Source organism: Quercus suber, unplaced genomic scaffold, assembly GCF_002906115.3.
Source record: "Quercus suber isolate HL8 unplaced genomic scaffold, Cork oak 2.0 scaffold_235, whole genome shotgun sequence".
NCBI classification, from domain to species: Eukaryota; Viridiplantae; Streptophyta; class Magnoliopsida; order Fagales; family Fagaceae; genus Quercus; species Quercus suber.
Genome location: NW_027069692.1, coordinates 806,960 through 825,264, shown reverse-complemented (window position 1 = coordinate 825,264; position 18,305 = coordinate 806,960). Strand labels below are relative to the sequence as shown.

At 36.7% G+C, this 18,305-nt stretch overlaps 1 protein-coding gene across 1 annotated transcript in view; it reads left to right on the top strand.

The window, feature by feature from the left end:
• LOC111986078 (uncharacterized) overlaps window positions 1-16,975 on the top strand; it is a 46,481-nt gene extending 29,506 nt beyond the window's left edge. Inside the window, exons 2-4 of the mRNA XM_065780428.1 lie at window positions 1,844-1,987; window positions 12,103-12,298; window positions 16,633-16,975. Coding sequence (XP_065636500.1) covers window positions 1,844-1,987; window positions 12,103-12,298; window positions 16,633-16,661 — 369 coding nt within the window. The 3' untranslated portion in view covers window positions 16,662-16,975. The remainder of the gene's footprint in view (window positions 1-1,843; window positions 1,988-12,102; window positions 12,299-16,632) is intronic.
• The last annotated feature ends 1,330 nt before the right edge of the window (window positions 16,976-18,305 follow it).

Here is an 18,305-nt window from a genome sequence, read left to right as displayed (position 1 = left end):
AAAAAAAAAGGTCGCCGGAATCTGAAAAATATCGCCGGAATCTAGAAAATTATGCCGGAATCTGGAAAATCTCGCCGGTATCTGCATTTTTTTCGTCGGAATCTGAAATTTTTCACTAAAAATTGCTGGAATTTGCCGGATCTGGATAAATCCCACTAGATCTAGCCGGATCTGGTAGAGATCTCCTCGGATTTTGTCGAGATCTCCTCGGATTTGGCTTGATTTTGCAGGTTTGGCCGGATTTTTTATACATCTCCGGTCGGGTTCGGGTTGCTCGGGTTTTGGAGAAGCAAACCCGCCACTCGACCCGCCGGTGTCGGTTCTAAAGAACGGAAACCCGCCGCCGACCGACTGGACCTTCGGTTCGGGCCGGAATCGGGTCTCCGGCGGGCGGGTTGGCCGGGTTTTCGGGCTCCGGTCGGGTCTGGACAGCCCTAAACACAGTAGCAGACTAAATCCCCATAGAATAAAAAAAAAAAAAAAAAAAAAAGAAGAAAAAAGGGAAGATCAGAGCCAAAGCCATAATAGAGCAGAGAAGCATAGCACTGGAAAATAAGCGTACCTTGAGGAAATGGTGAAAAGAAGAAGCACCACCAGAAGAAGAAGCACCACCACGCCTGTTGTAGAAAAAAAAAATTGCAGAGAGAGGTCGCCGGAAAGAATGCTCAAAGCAAATGATTGAAGAATTTTTGAAAAAAGTGAACCAAAGGAGGTTTTAAACTGAGGCTTTGGAAAACTGAAAAACCAGCGGGAAGCCCAATAGTCCCACCAAACCAAAGCATTAACTCCACCCACCAGCACGTGCCACGTGTGCCACGATTTACGAAACGCCGCCGCTTTGCATTTACTACGGATCGAAATCCCAAACGACACTCGTAAACTGTAAAACTCCTCACATTCTATGATTGTCATTTCAATGACGAACATAGAATCGGGGGGCAACTGACGGGATTGACGAAGTTCAAGTACACACGAACGCTACCATTAACACGGACGAGTACAAACTCTGGCCAAGATAGACGATCATATGCTTTACTGACGAATATATCCAAGACCATTCAATGCAGGGAATCAAACCCAAAACGGTTACAAAAACAACTGTACAATCCGTTGAAGGATAGTGATGGCACATTAAACAGCCCCAGACGTTACCAAAAGGAGCATAAAGACCTCCATAACTACACCAACGGCTAGAAGCCATAAGAACATATATAAGTCTCCCACCTTGCCAAAGAACAAGTACATACACACAGAAAATAGCACTAAGAGATTTTTCTAATTCTTTCCAATTACATTGTTCATTTCCTAGAAAGCTTCTTTTACTAACTTTGGCATCGGAGGCTTTGTGGCAAGCACCACACCGGTGTTCATTTCCAAAGGTGTGAAGAATCATCTCCGTCCGACGAACTGTACTGACGAGTTCACACTCATCACATACCATCTGCAACAAATGGGTTGAATTTGAACTTTGAACCGAAGCCGCAAAGGGTAAAAGTGTAAAGTAAATAAAACTGAGAATAGGGCTAAAAGAAACAACACGTGAGTGTGAGATCATCTATTTATTCATCATCATAAAAAATAAAAATTTCTGATCTCATCTGAAATGGCTATGGCGGCTGTTAGTGCTGATGTCTTTGTCCCGAGGCTGGAAGAAAAGCACGAGAAAGTTGGCTTACCTTTGGACGATGACGATGACGATGACGATGACGATTGTTTTCCTGGTGAGCTCCCTGAGATGACCCGTGCAGAATATGTTTTGTATCATTAACAGGTTAATGTGAGTTTGTGCAGTTGATGCTCCCATGACTCTTGTCTCATTTGTCTTTGTGTTTCTGATTCACAGGGCTTTGATGTTGGCGACTTTCGCCACTCTTTCGCATGCGGTAGAATTGAGCCGATGGGATTCGGGGGGGTCATTAATGATGCTCATAAGAAAAAACTTGGTGAATATTCTATGGAAGCAATCCACAAGTATAACACTGATGAGGTCTTTTCATAATCAAACCCCTTGATTAGTTACCTTTATTATTATTGTTATTGCTGTTGGCTTTATTATGTCTGGGACAATTTCTTGTAGAGGAAGAACTTTAAGTTCAAGGAGGTGGTTAAGGCAAATGTGCAGTGCATTGCCGGCGTCATGTATTATATTACCTTCAAGGCTGAGGATGCTTCTACTGCCACTATTGAAACCTTTCAAGCTAAAGTATGGAGGGGAATTGGATTTGTAGAGGTCACATCTATTAGGGTAAAGCCCATCTCTATCTCCAAGCAAGGTAATTTCTTTTTCTATGCTCCATCATATAAGCCTTTGAAACTGCTCCTAAGTCATGCATTAGCTAGAAAAAGCACGATAATGTTTTACATTTGCAATTTCTTTTTTTTATTAATTTGCTTGATGCATTCATGAGGTTACAATGCTGAATTAACTTAGTTGGAGAGGAATGTTTGAAAAAGATCTACTCTCTAATAATACACGTCTTTTAACCTATTGTGCTATTGCTCCTGCTTGACTTGTCTAGATTTGTAGCTTCAACCTTTTAGCATGTGTGCATCTCCATTGTTATTTGAACGATTACTTGAAAACTACCCTGTTTTTAAAAGAGTTGTTATCATGCTTTGGAAACTTATTGTGCTTGGACTTATAGTTAGGATGTATTTGAAACCTTGTATAAATTTTTTTTTTTTTTTTGATAAATAACAGAAGATATATATTAAAAAAGAACACAGCCCCGTACATAGGAAATGTACTAGACAGGCAAAAACATCAGGAAACCAAATTACAATGATCAAACAAAACAGGAAGAGAAAAACAAGAAAAAGATGGTATAACTAAACACCATTCGAGAAGAGTAAAAAAGAAAAAAGACTTAAACTCAAGAATGGACCGTTCGTGACCCTCAAAGCTTCTGGCATTCTGTTCCCGCTAGATACACCACATCAAACAGTGCGGCACCATCCTCCAAATAACTATATTACGATGACGCCTGAAGTTACATGACCAACAATCCAACAAATCCACAACCCTTTGAGGCATCACCCAACAAATCCTGAACAAGCAAAAGACCGTAATCCATATCTCATAGGCCGCAAGACAGTGAAGGAGGAGATGATCAACAGATTCCCCACACCTTTTGCACATAAAACACCACTCAAGGACAACAAAATGCCTTTTTCGAAGATTATCTATAGTTAGAATCTTGCCTAAGGCCGCAGTCCAAGAGAAAAAAGCTACCCGGGGGGGAACCTTCAATTGCCACATCATTTTCCACTGGAAGGGACTGGCGGTAGAGGGGGATAGGGAATGATAATACTTGCTCACCACGTAACCCCTACTGTTGGCCGGCTTCCAACAAAGCTTGTCAGAACCAACACCTCGCACCTTAGTGGAGTAAATTAGAACCATACACGAATCCAAAGATTGTGACTCTTGATCATTCACTAGGCGGTGAAACTGAAGGTCCCAAAAAATTCTCCCATTAGCAAAGCACATAACCTCAGAGACTGAAGCATCCCTTGTCCTACTGATATTATATAAATCTGGAAATGCCTCCTTAAGAGGACGATCCCTACACCACACATCATTCCAAAACTTCACACGAGAACCATCACCCACATCATATCGAAGGAACTTAGAAAAATTTAGCCAGCCTCTTCTGATGGACTTCCACAAACAAACACCATATACTCCAAACACGGATTTTGAACACCAACCACCCCACTCATTCCCATACTTCGCCCCAATGACCCTTCTCCAAAGGGCATCATTCTCCACACCATAGCGCCACAACCATTTGACTAAAAGGGCAGAATTAAACCTTCTCAAGCACCGAATGCCAAGCCCTCCATACTTCACTGGCCTACAAACCTTCGACCAACTTACTAAATGAAGCTTACGATCATCACCGATACCATTCCAAAGAAAGTCTCTTTGTAAATCCTCCATCCGCTTGGCCACCTTAACTGGAATAGGGAAAAGGGAAAGCAAATACGTAGGCAGGCTAGAGAGAGTACTCTTAATGAGGGTGACCTTACCCCCCCTTAGATAAATACAATCTCTTCCATCCAGCTAGCCTTCTCTCCATCTTCTCCAAAATAGGATTCCAAACCGTCTTGCCTTTAAAAGAGGCACCCAACGAAAGACCAAGATATTTCAGCAGAAGAGTAGACTCTCTAGAGCCCAAAATCTCCACTAGCTCAATCATATTAGGCACATCCCCAACTGGGACCAATTCAGACTTATCTAAATTAATTTTTAGCCCTGACACCTCCTCAAATCTAGAGAGAATTCCACGCAGAACTGTTATATGATTGTTGTCAGCACCACCATACACAAAAGTGTCGTCTGCAAACAACAAATGGGACACCGTCAACAAGGAACCAGATGCCCTCCCCACAGAGAAGCCCGAAAACTGACCAGTCACAATAGTAGCATCCAACATACGGCTCAAAGCCTCCATGATAATATCAAAGAGAAAAGGGGATAACAGGTCACCTTGCCTCAGACCTCTAGAACTCCCAAAAAAGTCAGAAGGACAACCATTGATCAAGATGGAAAATTTAACAGTAGATATACAACACCTGATCCAACTTCTCCACTTGTCGGAAAAACCACACTGCTGTAACAAAAACAGGAGAAACTCCCAATTCACATGATCATAAGCTTTCTCAATATCTAGTTTGCACAACACCCCCGGAACCCCTGCCTTCAGTCTACTGTCTAAACACTTAGAAGCAATTAGGATAGAATCCAAAATTTGACGACCTTTCAGAAAGGCATTTTGGGAATCAGAGATAATACTGTGAACCACCCTTCGCATTCGATTGGCTAACACCTTAGCAAAAATCTTATACAACCCTCCCACCAAACTAATAGGCCGAAAGTCGTTGACATCCACAGCATCATTTTTCTTAGGAATGAGAGCAAGGAAAGTAGCATTGAGACTTTTTTCAAACACCGCGTGAGCATGAAAATTATGAAACATATTCATAATATCAATTTTCAACAAGCTCCAACAAGATTGAATAAAAGCCATTGAAAAACCATCCGGACCTGGCGCTTTATCTTCGAAGGGTCTGTCCAGCCAATTGGCATCTTCCTCAGATATGCTAGAAAAAACAACCTCATCCAAAAGGGGTCTATGAACCACATTCTCCGAGTATAACTGTCTATAAAACTGAGAGATGCATCCCTCTATGATCCCCTGATCCATGGATAACTCTCCATCCACCATAAGCCTATCGATGGTATTACTTCTTCTATGAGAATCTGCAATACGGTGAAAAAATTTTGTGTTCCTATCTCCCTCTTTAAGGAAGAGAGCCCTAGACTTCTGCCTCCAGCTGATTTCTTCCAACAAGGTTGTTTTTTCTAACTCTCCCTGAATTCGATCCTTTTCCAAACTCTCCTCCGCTGAAAGAACACGAACTTCCTCGATAACTTCCAACACATTAAGATCCTTCCACAGATTCCGCACCCTAAGACCTATATTACCAAACTCCTCCACATTCCATCTTTTCAAATCCAATTTCAACATCTTCAGTTTGTTAGCCAAAATAAAACTAGGAGAACCTTGGAAACGATAGGACTCCCACCAAGAACACACCATATCCAAAAAGCCCTTATCCTTTAGCCACATGTTCTCGAACCTAAAAGGTTTCTTACCTCCAAGAAGATTCCCACCCTCCAGAAGAATAGGAAAATGGTCAGAAAACAATCTAGAAAGACGACGCTGACAAACAGAAGGAAATTTCTCCTCCCAGTCAGCTGACAGAAGGAATCTGTCCAATCTAGAACTTGAAACCACCTCTCTAGAATTAGACCAAGTGAAGATCCCCCCAACTAGAGGCAGATCAATAAGGCTAAGCTCAGAAATAAAAGCCGAAAACCTATGTATAGCTAAAGTAAAATTTGCGGAACCAGAACGTTTAGAAGGAAATCGCACCACATTGAAATCACCTCCCACACACCAGGGCACATCCCACCAACTACAAACACCAGATAACTCCTCCCATAAGAGACATCTGTCACTATCACAATTGGGCCCATAAACACCAGAGAAAGCCCAAACAAACTGATCCACCACATTTTTGAATTTACAAGAGACTGAGAAGCGACCCACTGCTTCCTCCACCTTTTCCACAACCCTATTGTCCCACATCAATAACACCCCACTTGAAGCACCTACAGAGCCTAAATATAGCCAATCCACATGTTGACCGCCCCACAAACTACAAATGACACCCCTGTTAATAAACTCCATCTTAGTTTCTTGCAGACAAACAATATCTGCTTTCCACTTACAGGTCAAATTGCTAACCCGAAGCTGCTTCTCCTGCTCATTCAACCCTCTCACATTCCAAGAAACAATTCTTAAATTCATTGATGCATTACAACAGCCCAATCCCTAACTGCACTCCTACTCCTTACAGACTCATTATCCTTACCCCAATAACTCAATAAGTTCTTTAATTCACGATGCCGTTTATGCCCAGCCTTAACCATCTTCCTTTGAGAGGTTACATCCAACATCCTCTTTTTTCTTTGCTCTTCTAGAGCTAAGAGCAAACCTGTAACTTGTTCTTTGAACCCTTCCAACAAGGTCCCAATAGATATCTAGAAAGCTTTAATTCTATTAGTTACCCAAAGAAACAACTTAGAGTTGTTGACATCCACTGAACACCCTCTCTTTTTTACCGTAGAGGTCTCCATAACCTCAGAGTTATCCATTGCCAGAGGTGCCACATCAAGTGGTTCACCTAAGTGTTCCCAATTCAACAAACCCATCTCAGAGTCCCAAGTCTCACCCTCTGACCCAAACTCAGAGGCAACAGAACCCACCACACCATCATACTCAGAAACCCAACTACTAATTTGCCCCTCTTTAACAAGAGAATCCATACCTGAATTAACTAAACCCTCCAAAACAATCTGGTCAGACACGGAATTAGGAGAATGAAAAGCTAAGATCGGGATAACTATTTTCCTGCCATCCCGAAATTCAATCATCCAATCATTGGAATTACCCCATGTTCTGCTTAAGTCACCGACAAAATCACTGAATGTAGGACCAAAATCCTGTGGAGCTTTGGAGAAAATCTGGTCTGGCTTCTCCGATCCCACTGCTTGTTGAGAAGACCTTGCCAAATCAGTCTCAAGAATCCCCTCCTTTGACCCCAATCAAACCTTGTCACTCGTTGGTAATGGCGGCTTGCTTGGTAGTGTCTGCGGCAGCCCAAAATTAGAGGGAGCTGCCGAAGACCCCAAGACTGGATCCACTTGGAGAGGTACCGAAAGGGGAGATTCACATGCAAAAGTAGAGTTTGCACAAACCGAAATCGAAGACCCGATCCCCGAAATATGGCAATCCGATACGCTAGGCTGAGGTGAAGACTCACACAACTGTACGTCGGAGTTGCAAGCAGGAGAGGACAGCGTAAACATTGCCACTTTTGACTTAGTTTCACCGGATAAAAAGGAGTTGGGTTTAGAGCTAACACTTATTGATTTAGGCTTACCAGACAAAGCATTATGAAGCCGAACTTGGGCTTTGGGTTTCCAAGCAGCATGGGCCTTTGGCCCACTACCTTTCATTAACACGTTTTTAAAACTGTGTGGCTTATTATAACCACTGGGCTTCGCAGCAACTGGGCCCACCTCAATAATCTTGGAAGAAGTCACCTGCCACTGCCCATCAATCCCATGTTCCACACGCAATGAAATATCCAAGGTCAGCGAAATATTACCACTGCTACATGCAGCACCCTTAATGACTGACGTGACAACCTCCCCATCACTATCCTTAACAATCCCGGAATTCCCTCTCCAAGAAAAATCTGGATTCAAATTTTGAAAACTTGACAAGCCCTTGTGTGCTCACCACTCACAAATCCCTACATGGAAATAACTTGCACGCTATGCTCAAAGACCCTATTCACATGTTTATGTCTTCCCAATATAGGAAGAAAGGCCCTAGGATCTCTAAGCATTAACTCCATATCTTCCACACAAGGAAAAATCCTATGTTCATGGGATCTTGTTTTTTCCTCCGCCAAAAAACACCAAGCCTCCTCATACCTAAGGTATGTAGAAAATCCCTAGCTCTCACACTATTGAGTTCTTGGTGATCTTTTCTTCATTGACTTAACCTTTAGAGGGTCTTTGGCTCGCTCCCCACCAGTGCTTTCTGTGAGTTCTTGGTTTTCTTGTTCCTCAAGTACCCCATTGGAGCACTCGTGGACAATCAGCTCACTAATGATTTTTGTGCATCATCACTAAGCATGCAAAGACAGATCAAAATAATTGAAATAAAAAAGACATGGTAAATATGTGTGTGATGTGTGATAAACCCTAATCTAAGAGCATATTCTAAAATTTGCAATAAACATTCAAAAACAATGTAGTCAATTATTCTACAAATTTACAATACCATTAAGTTATAGTGTAACTAATTGATTTTAAGGTATTGCATATTTGTATAATCCTTATCATTTCTATAATCAACATCATCATCACAAAAATTGGCATCAACAATATTGAAATAGAGTTATCATCAAGATTGAACACCATAAAAATTGAGATAAATTAAAATATCCATTCCCGTTAGTAAATAGTACAATATATAACTCTAGACAAATAATTTGCTAAGGAGATAAAATATATAAACACACCAGACAAACAAATCATTTTTCCAAAACAAAGTATCCCACTGCTTACTTAAAACTTAAAAGTCACACCTCAAAGTTGGTAATTTTTCCCCTATTTTTATCAAAAGAAATTACTTGACATGTATATAAGCATATTTTAGCAACTTTGATAAAGTTCTACACTATGCCATTTTTTCTTTTTTCTTATTTTCATATTTTGTTCTTTGTTTTTTCAACAATAAGTTAAATTTGATTTATATAACAGCCTAATGTCTCGCATGATATGCAAGAAGATGCTGATCAACAATGGGATGGTCCCTATTCAAATGTGCAAGCACAAGTCTTGGATGCTTTTATTCGCACTTTTCACGGGAGATGAAAAGCTTACATTGTTTATCTTGTGTTTAACTTTTTATTCATGAGACTTTTAGCTTTACCTTTACCCTATCAAGATAGAGGTACTAATGAAGTATGAATTTGTCTTTCTTAGTTGAACTCCTTGCCAATTCAGATGGATAATGTGAAGCTAGCAACAGTAGGAATCCTGCTAAAAGAATAGGTGGACTTGGGGCACATCGGTGTAGTGTGTTACAAAGAGTCTCCAATGGTCTAGTCAGAAAGATGAAAGTCCAATTGTACAGAGAATCAATATAGGCTAAAATTCTCTTGTGTATTTGTTGGGTACCTTAATACCTTTGTCTGTTCTTTGTGTCTTTTTTATAGGTCATTTTCCCAATTTATGGGATTAAATGCCCTTCTTTATGACTTTGGATCCATTGGCAATAAATGGCGGGATGTTAGAGATTTCAATGATCTTCTACCCGTTAGTTCGTTGGTTACGCCTTTGCTTGTCTGGCATGTTAACTGCTTATTCGTGTCATTTATGGGAAACTTGTTTAATGTTCCTTGTAACTGTCCATCCCTAGACGATGGTAGATTTCTTCCTCTTTAGGTACGTTTTTAATTACTTCATGATATTAATATATTTTTTTCCTTGTGTTTGCTTGAGTGATTAGCAATGTTCATGAAATTTGAGGTAAAAATAAAAAATAAAAAAGATATTAAATCTTGGGATGCAATGGGGGAGAGACAACGATGGGTCTCTTTTTGAATGCGCATGTGAATGTCTTAGATGTTGTGACTCAAACTTTTCACGAGATATGGGAAAGTTTACTTTGATTATCATATGGCTGAATTTTTACTCAGGATACCTTTTTGCTTGTATAGTACAACACATATAATTTACGGTATGATTAATATGATATACATCTATGTATCGTGTGATTTATAAACATGTTCAATATATATTTAAGATACAATATTTTTTTTTCACTCGATATGTATCGTGTATCGAATGTTATTGACAACTATGTATTGTGTATCGAATGTTATTGACAACTATGCCACTTATTAATCGTCCCAACTATTTAGGTAACACACCTTCACCATTTTCATTTAGGAGATTTTTCTTCATTCCAATTAAAAAACACCACTTTTGTTTTTATCCATATTCAATTAAAAATGATAATCTTTATGAACCTTTTCTATTCCTTTTTTCCCTTTCAAATAGCAACATAAATGTCTAAGCGAACATATTAATTAATTTGAAATAACCCAACTTTAAAAAACCTACAAAAGGAAAAATGAAAAAATTAAGAGAATAAAATAACAGTCCTTTGAGCACACAAATGTAGGGTGTACCCACACTGGCAGCTCCACATGCAAGCCATGGTAGTCATAAGACCACCCTAACTTGCAAAAAAAAAAATGCGTATATACACTTGTCAAAAAATTATTGTATGTTAAACTAACCTATTGCGACCGCTCTATTAAAAATGTTAAGTAACCTAACTTGAGAATTACAAAAAGTTGGGTTCAACAAAAATAAAAATAATGCTACATTCACAAGATTTTTACAATCCTTTTACAACAAATTCAATGTGATAAACTGTTACTAATTCTATTTTGGGCCCAATAATGACATTATTTTTTTACTCACTAATAACAACTTTTTGCATAAGATTTATTTATTGTAAAAATATTGTGAATGTAGCATTACTCTAAAATTAATTCCCAAAAAAAAAAAAAAAGTCTCCTCTTCTTGTCTTTCTTCATCTGCCTTATTCTGCTTCTTCTCTGGTGGTTCCTCGTGCTTTTCTTCCAGCCTCGGGACAAAGACATCAGCACTAACAGCCGCCATAGCCACTTCGGATGAGATCAGAAATTTTTATTTTTTATGAAAATGAATAAATAGATGATCTCACACTCACGTGTTGTTTCTTTTAGCCCTATTCTTATTTCTATCTACTTTACATTTTTACCCTTTGCGGCTTCGGTTCAAAGTTCAAACCCAACCCATTTGTTGCAGAGTATGGGCCGTATGGCTTTAATTGCGAGCCACAAGCCCAAGTCCACTTTGGTTGAAAGCCCACTAGCCGACCTATAATAATGTTTTTAACCACGAATACAGATAGTAATTAAAAAGTCCACTTAATAATTATTTGTTGCTTGACTCTGAATTTCCAATTATTCAATGTATGGAAACATTGTCGTACAAAGCTGGATGTTTGGAATAGGAGTCTACTCGGTCATGTTGGGAACAATATTGGCAGGCTGCGTAAAAATTTAGAATGGCTGGAGATGAGTTGTTAAGGAGGGTAAAATTTAATAAAGTGATAATTTGAATATTTGTTGAGTTGAGTTGATAAGAATAGCAAAATTATTGTGACTACAAAGTCAAAAAGAATATAATTGTTGTCACCATCAAAGAGAATTAACAACTACAATATTTTTCTTTTTATCATGTTTTAGAGAAAAATGAGAAATTATTTTATTGAATAAGTTGAACAAGCTACAAATTTGAATATTTAGGGATTTTTATCTTTTTGTTTTATAATTGGCTTTTTGTTGAATAATTTGATCACTTGATGTTATTTGGTCTTGTCTTATTTTTGTTAAGTTTATATTTGTTGTTATTTGGGCTAACATTTATGGTTGTTATTTAAGTCTTTTCTTTTTAATTTTATAAAAAGGATAAAGGATTTTTTTTTTTTTTTTGGGAATTAATTTTAGAGTAATGCTACATTCACAATATTTTTACAATAAATAAATCTTATGCAAAAAGTTGTTATTAGTGAGTAAAAAAATAATGTCATTATTGGGCCCAAAATAGAATTAGTAACAGTTTATCACATTGAATTTGTTGTAAAAGGATTGTAAAAATCTTGTGAATGTAGCATTATTTTTATTTTTGTTGAACCCAACTTTTTGTAATTCTCAAGTTAGGTTACTTAACATTTTTAATAGAGCGGTCGCAATAGGTTAGTTTAACATACAATAATTTTTTGACAAGTGTATATACGCATTTTTTTTTTTGCAAGTTAGGGTGNCTTGATTAGTTACGTTTATTATTATTGTTATTGCTGTTGGCTTTATTGTGTCTGGGACAATTTCTTGTAGAAGAAGAACTTTAAGTTCAAGGAGGTGGTTAAGGCAAATGTGCAGCCCGTTGAGGGCCTCATGTATTATATTACCTTCAAGGCTGAGGATGCTTCTACTGCTACTATGGAAACCTTTCAAACTAAAGTGTGGAGGGGAATTGGATTTGTAGAGGTCATATCTATTAGAGTAAAGCCCATCTCTATCTCTAAGCAAGGTAATTTCTCTTTCTATTCTCCCTCAAATAAACCTTTGAAACTGCTCCTAAGTCATGCATTAGCTAGGAAAAGCATGATAATGTTTTACATTTGCAATTTCTTTTTTTGTACAATGCTGAGTTAACTTAGTTGGAGAGGAATGTTTGAAAAGGATCTACTCTCTAATAATACACGTCTTTTAACCTATTGTGCTATTGCTCCTGCTTGACTTGTCTAGATTTGTAGCTTCAACCTTTTAGCATGTGTGCATCTTCTCTGTTATTTGAATGATTACTTGAAAACTACCCTGTTTTTAAAAGAGTTGTTATCATGCTTTGGGAACTTATTGTGCTTGGACTCATAGTTTGGATGTATTTGAAACCTTGTATACTTTCTCTTATTTGTTTTTGGATTCTGATGAATTTAGGCTTAACCTCAAAAACTACTAGTTTTCAAAACTTATTCTTGATCAAATTCATGTTATACTGGAGCCACTAAGCCACTTTAGTTGTTATTTATGTTTTGGTTTTCATCTTCAGAACCCTATAACTAGCTATTGCAGATTTATATTCTGTTACTACTTTTATGTTCCAGTGGTGCAGGCACCATGATGCACCAAGAATATTGTTAATTTGAAATCTCGAATTTTGGAATTTCACCAATGTAAATCTTTATCCGACTAAAGATTTTGTGTGGTTTTTTTTATTATTATTATTTTTTTAAATTACTTTCCTTATTGATGTACTCATTGGAAGCCTATTTAAAATGGCTTTAGTAAAGATTTAAGGTAGATTTTGATAGTTGGAATTTTGTTCTGGAAATTTTTGAAGTGCCAGGTGTTGATTCCAAGCAAACCTAATTGCTGATTCAAACGTGCAGTTGTTACCCTCCTTCGAAATACCACATTAAACACAACGGTGTCAAATTCTAAATGTCAAATGTGCCCCGCTAGGACCATATCTTCAAAATCTTAAGACACTATCAAAATAAAAATTCCAAATGTCAGATGCCCCAACCAATACATCCATCCAAAGAAAAGATCTAGCACCCTTTTAGGCAAAACCCAAAAACTCCAAATGATCTAAAGACAAAATACCACAACTAATACACCCTCTCACAGTGAATCAAAAGATGATACACTATCTCGCCAGCACATACAATACCTGGCCACAATTTAAAAGCCTCTGCTCGTCAGGTTGTAACCAATATCTTCCCTCACACAGCCATCCAAACATAAAAGGAAACTTGCATGGGGACCTTAACCCTCCAAATACTTTTTCATGGAAAGATGACACAGAAAGACCCTCTTAGCACGTTACAGTAAGAATGAATATCAAAACCCCCATTTTTCTTCAATTTCCACCAAAAACAGTCCCCACTCACAGTAGGAGTATTAGACTCCAACATATGAAGAAAATTCAATTCCCAATAATTGAAATCACCAAGGAATCTTACATATCACTTTTTAATATGTTTACAAAGTAAACAGCACCACATAGGCTTACATATACTTATATTCTATTGTTTGATCCAAGTCTTACCTACATGATTATCTGATCTATTCTCTTGTCTGAATACTTCGTGTTTGGCCAGCAAATGCATTTATTTATTTATTTATTTTTCTGGCTAGAAAATGCAAGCTAATAAGTTTTGAACACTACAGATGGAATCTAATAAATTTTAAGTCTGAATTTAACATTATGTATGGTAAGTTTAGGTTGATATTATGTTTTTGAGACTCTTGTTAAATTATGCATGGATGTTCTACTCATAGGTTGCCGAATGTGGCCTTTTTCATCTAATGTCAAGCAAAGAAAATGATCCTTTAGTTTCCTTTACTAAAGGGTAAACTTGACAATATTAAGGATGGGGACTGGGACATTGGAACTACAATTTTCCATTGCGTCTTTGAAGTTGTGTAGTGATAGTGACCACCACCTCTAGCTCTATTTTTTTTTTTTTTTTTTTTTTTTAAGACGGATTTTTTATGTCCAGTTTTACCCAAAATCTCAAAATTTTTGAGATAACTCGGCCACTCTGCTTGTGCTAACTTTCTAAGCAGTCCTAGCTTGAAAATTAAGTTATTCACTACCCCCATCCAAGGGACACTCCCCCCTAGCCTCTTAGACGCTTTAAAGACTATGTTGAGACCAATTCTTCCATAGTTCAGCTTCTTAGTAGAATTTCTCTTGATTCCTCCTAGTTCTTAGTGTTCTTTTCTTTGGGCATTAAGATAATTGTTTTTTACACCCTAGTCTTCTTTAGTCTAGTGTTAGTTCACATCCCCACATTCCCTTAATCCTTAAAGTGAAATCCCATTTTCTGGTTAAAGCTTTACTTTTCTGTGTGTATATATTGTTCCCATTTGAATTCTCAAGTTAATATTTGGTTTTGTTCATAGTTAGTAGATTGGTACTGTAACATGTTGCAAAAAAGGTGTGTTTTTTGGTGTTTCGTGTGCCAGTGCTAAATTCCAAATGCTAAAAATTTAGCACTTGGCGCACTTGATGCCAATTCTCTAACATGCTAGTTTAAATCCTTTATGTTGTGATATTATGCTAGATAGGATTTTTATTATGAATATGCATGTTGATTTTTATGAGATCTGATCTTGAATAGCAAAATATTGTGATCTAGGATTAATTTGTTTATTAGAATTTAGTTCATAGATCCTTTTTTTTTTTTTAAATGAACCTTGATCTGTTTTACAAAATTATTTATGTTTCAAAGATTAACTTTCTGTTCTAAACTCATTCTCTGCACTGTGAGTCTGCGTTATTTTACTGCACTAAAATTTTGCACAGCATTAATATTCTGCACTATTTTTTGCATTAAAATTCTACACCTTGTTCGAAATAATTTTCTACACTAGCTAGTTTTTAATACAATTTTCTATTTTGAATTCAAGTATCTCTTTTAGAACTAAAAATCTTAAGCTCATTATCAAGAATGAAACATAGTTCAAAATCAAACATGTTTTCAAAATTATTGCATACTTAAAACCTTTTTCAAAGTCAAAGTTCTTTTTCAAAACTAAATATTTTTTTTAAAGCCTATTTCAATTCAGATATATAAATTTATTTAAGTCTCAAATTTAATTCTAGGTCTAATAATTTAAACCAATAACAATGCATGACATGAAATTAGAAAATGCCTACACATGTTCAATTACATCTTCAGTTTCAATCCAGTTTCCAATTCAATTTCAAATGGTGTTTGCTATTTATGACATGAATGTTTTCCGTGTATGTAATTGGCCACTACTAGTCTAGAAGACCAGTTTTTATCGGGCAATATGAGTGCTTAACAAATCCTATTTATAAATAATAATAAAAACACACACACACACACATTCCTAGGGTTTTAGATTAGTACGCTTTGTTCAATATAATTTTCATTTTGATAGATTGTAACTGAGATTCAAAGTCTTACTTTATTTAGAATGTAATTAGGACTCAAAGCTTTGTAATTTCTATCAAATGTAATTATTTTCAATTATTCAAAGAAATCTAGATTTTCAATTCAATGTTTAGGTTTTTTTTTTTCCTATTTTTTAAAATAAAAATAATTGACAACTCCATTGTACAATCCCCGATTTAGGGGGAAAGATGTTTCAAGTGGGCTTCCCACTGATTTGAAGAAAATTCAATTCCCAATAATTGAAATCACCAAGGAATCTCACATATCACTTTTTAATATGTTTACAAAGTAAACAGCACCACATAGGCTTACATATACTTATATTCTATTGTTTAATCCATGTCTTACCTACATAATTATCTTATCTATTCTCTTGTCTGAATACTTCATGCCTGGCCAACAAATGCATTTATTTATTTATTTTTCTGGTTAGAAAAATGCAAGCTTATAAATTTTGAACACTACAGATGGCAGTCTGAACTAGGGATCCATAAAACCTATTGTTCTTACTAGACAACTTGGTGATGGACATTTAGTGATAATCTTAGATTTGAAATTATAACTAAAGCTCCCAAGGGGTTGAAAAACTTCAAATTGCACTGTGCTTCTTTGTTGCCTTGGCGGTTGTCCGAGTATGAAGGTTGGTAAAAGAAAATAGCTGAAAAGCCAAATAAAGATAAAATTCAAATTGCATGCAAGGTGCAAGGACAAAAAAAAAAAAAAAAAAAAATCATGACCAATTATTGTGCAAGTGAGTAGGTTCCATTTGCTGATGCAGCAAGATTAGGCCAAGGCAGAATCATGATCTGGTCATAATTAGAATTGATTATTTAGTACTGTGGACCAGCTGGTCAAATAGCTCAAAAATGGCAAAAAAGGCCCTTGACATAGTTTTATTGTTAGGTGGTTTTGACATTATTTTTGTTATTTGCAGGAAATGAAGACTTGGTAAAATGCTCTTAGCGAAGTTCATGAAGGTTGCTGGCAGTATTTTTCAATTTAAGTCAAATGCAGGGAAAACACCTTTTAAGCCTGAATTTAATATTATGTATGGTAAGTTTAGGTTGATATTATGTTTTTGAGACCCTTGTTAAATTATGCATGGATGTTATACTCATAGGAGATCGGTCTTTTATTTATTGAGAGCTAAATATTTGCCAAATGTGGCCTTTTCCATCAAATGTCAAGCAAAGACAATGCTCCTTCAGTTTCCTTTACTAAAGGGTTAACTTGACAAGTTGACAATATTAAGGATGGGGACTGGGACATTGGAACTACCCTTTTCCATTGCGTCTTTGAAGTTGTGTAGTTAGAGTGACCACCACCTCTAGCTCTTTTTGATTCATTGTAGTGCAGCTCGCATCTCAGCAGGACAACCCCAGATCCTTCCTCAAGGCTGCATCAAATTGACAGTAACTAAATATTATAATGAAATCTTAGTTTTAAAGAGAGGACGTCTGAATCGTTGATAAAAGTCACTAAGGAAATGGCCTGATTATAAAATCGTAAAATGAATCTTTTGTCTTTTGTTTATTTTATTATTTTTATTATTATTATTTTTTGAAGATAGATTTTTTAGGTCCATTTTTATCCAAAATCTCAAAAAAATTTAGATAACTCAGCCACTCCACTTGTGCTAACTTTCTAAGCAGTCCTAGCTTGAAAATTAAGTTATTCACCACCCCATCCAAGGGGGATCCGGATCCTCTCCATTTCCATTTGAAATGGAGAGTGTCTAGTTAAAGGTTAGGGTCTGCTTAAAAAGAATCTAAGGTCTACAAAGTGCCACCTCAATTAAATATTTTTAACTTAACCAAATAACAAATAACTATGGTAACCAAAGTTAACTATGGTCCAAAAACAAAAACAAAAAAGCACCACATCCTTGTATTTGGATTTTGGATCCCGTTCAAGACTCAGAGCCCGTTTGAATAGGCTGTTTACAAATCTTTAACATGCGTTTTAGACCAAATGTGATTTGCCAAATCGTTTGGCTCCACAAAATCAGCATGTTTGCATTTTCAAAATCCAGAATTTTCATGTTTGCAAAACACTGCGAAACTTTGCTTTTTCAGAAACACAGATGGGCTAACCGTTATTTTTTTTCTTCAAAAGATCAAAATAGCGCCAATACAATAAGAAATACCAGCTTTATCCCTTCCCCCATGTATATCTCCTCCTTTATTTTCTCAGTTAGTCTATACTCCTCCATGTATATCTGCTACTCTGTTCTTTCAGTCTCCACGGGCTCTCAATTCTTTGTTCCTACTTCTGCTTTGTTCTTCATCTTGCTTGCCAGTTTACAATTCTATGTTCCTCTTCTGTTGAATTTATGTTATAGATTTGAGCTTTTTACGAGTAGGTTACATGATTGTTTGAATTTAAAATCAAAATTTTAGAACTTATTTTGGTTGAAAGATTTGTTGCTGCTGCTATTTTTGTTTCTTCATGGGTTGTGGATTTATTTGGGTTTTTGGCTGCTTTTGAGACCTGTCAAACAAATCATTTTTCCAAAACAAAGTATCCCACAGCTTACTTAAAACTTAAAAGTCACACCTCAAAGTTGGTAATTTTTCCCCCTATTTTTATCAAATGAAATTACTTGAC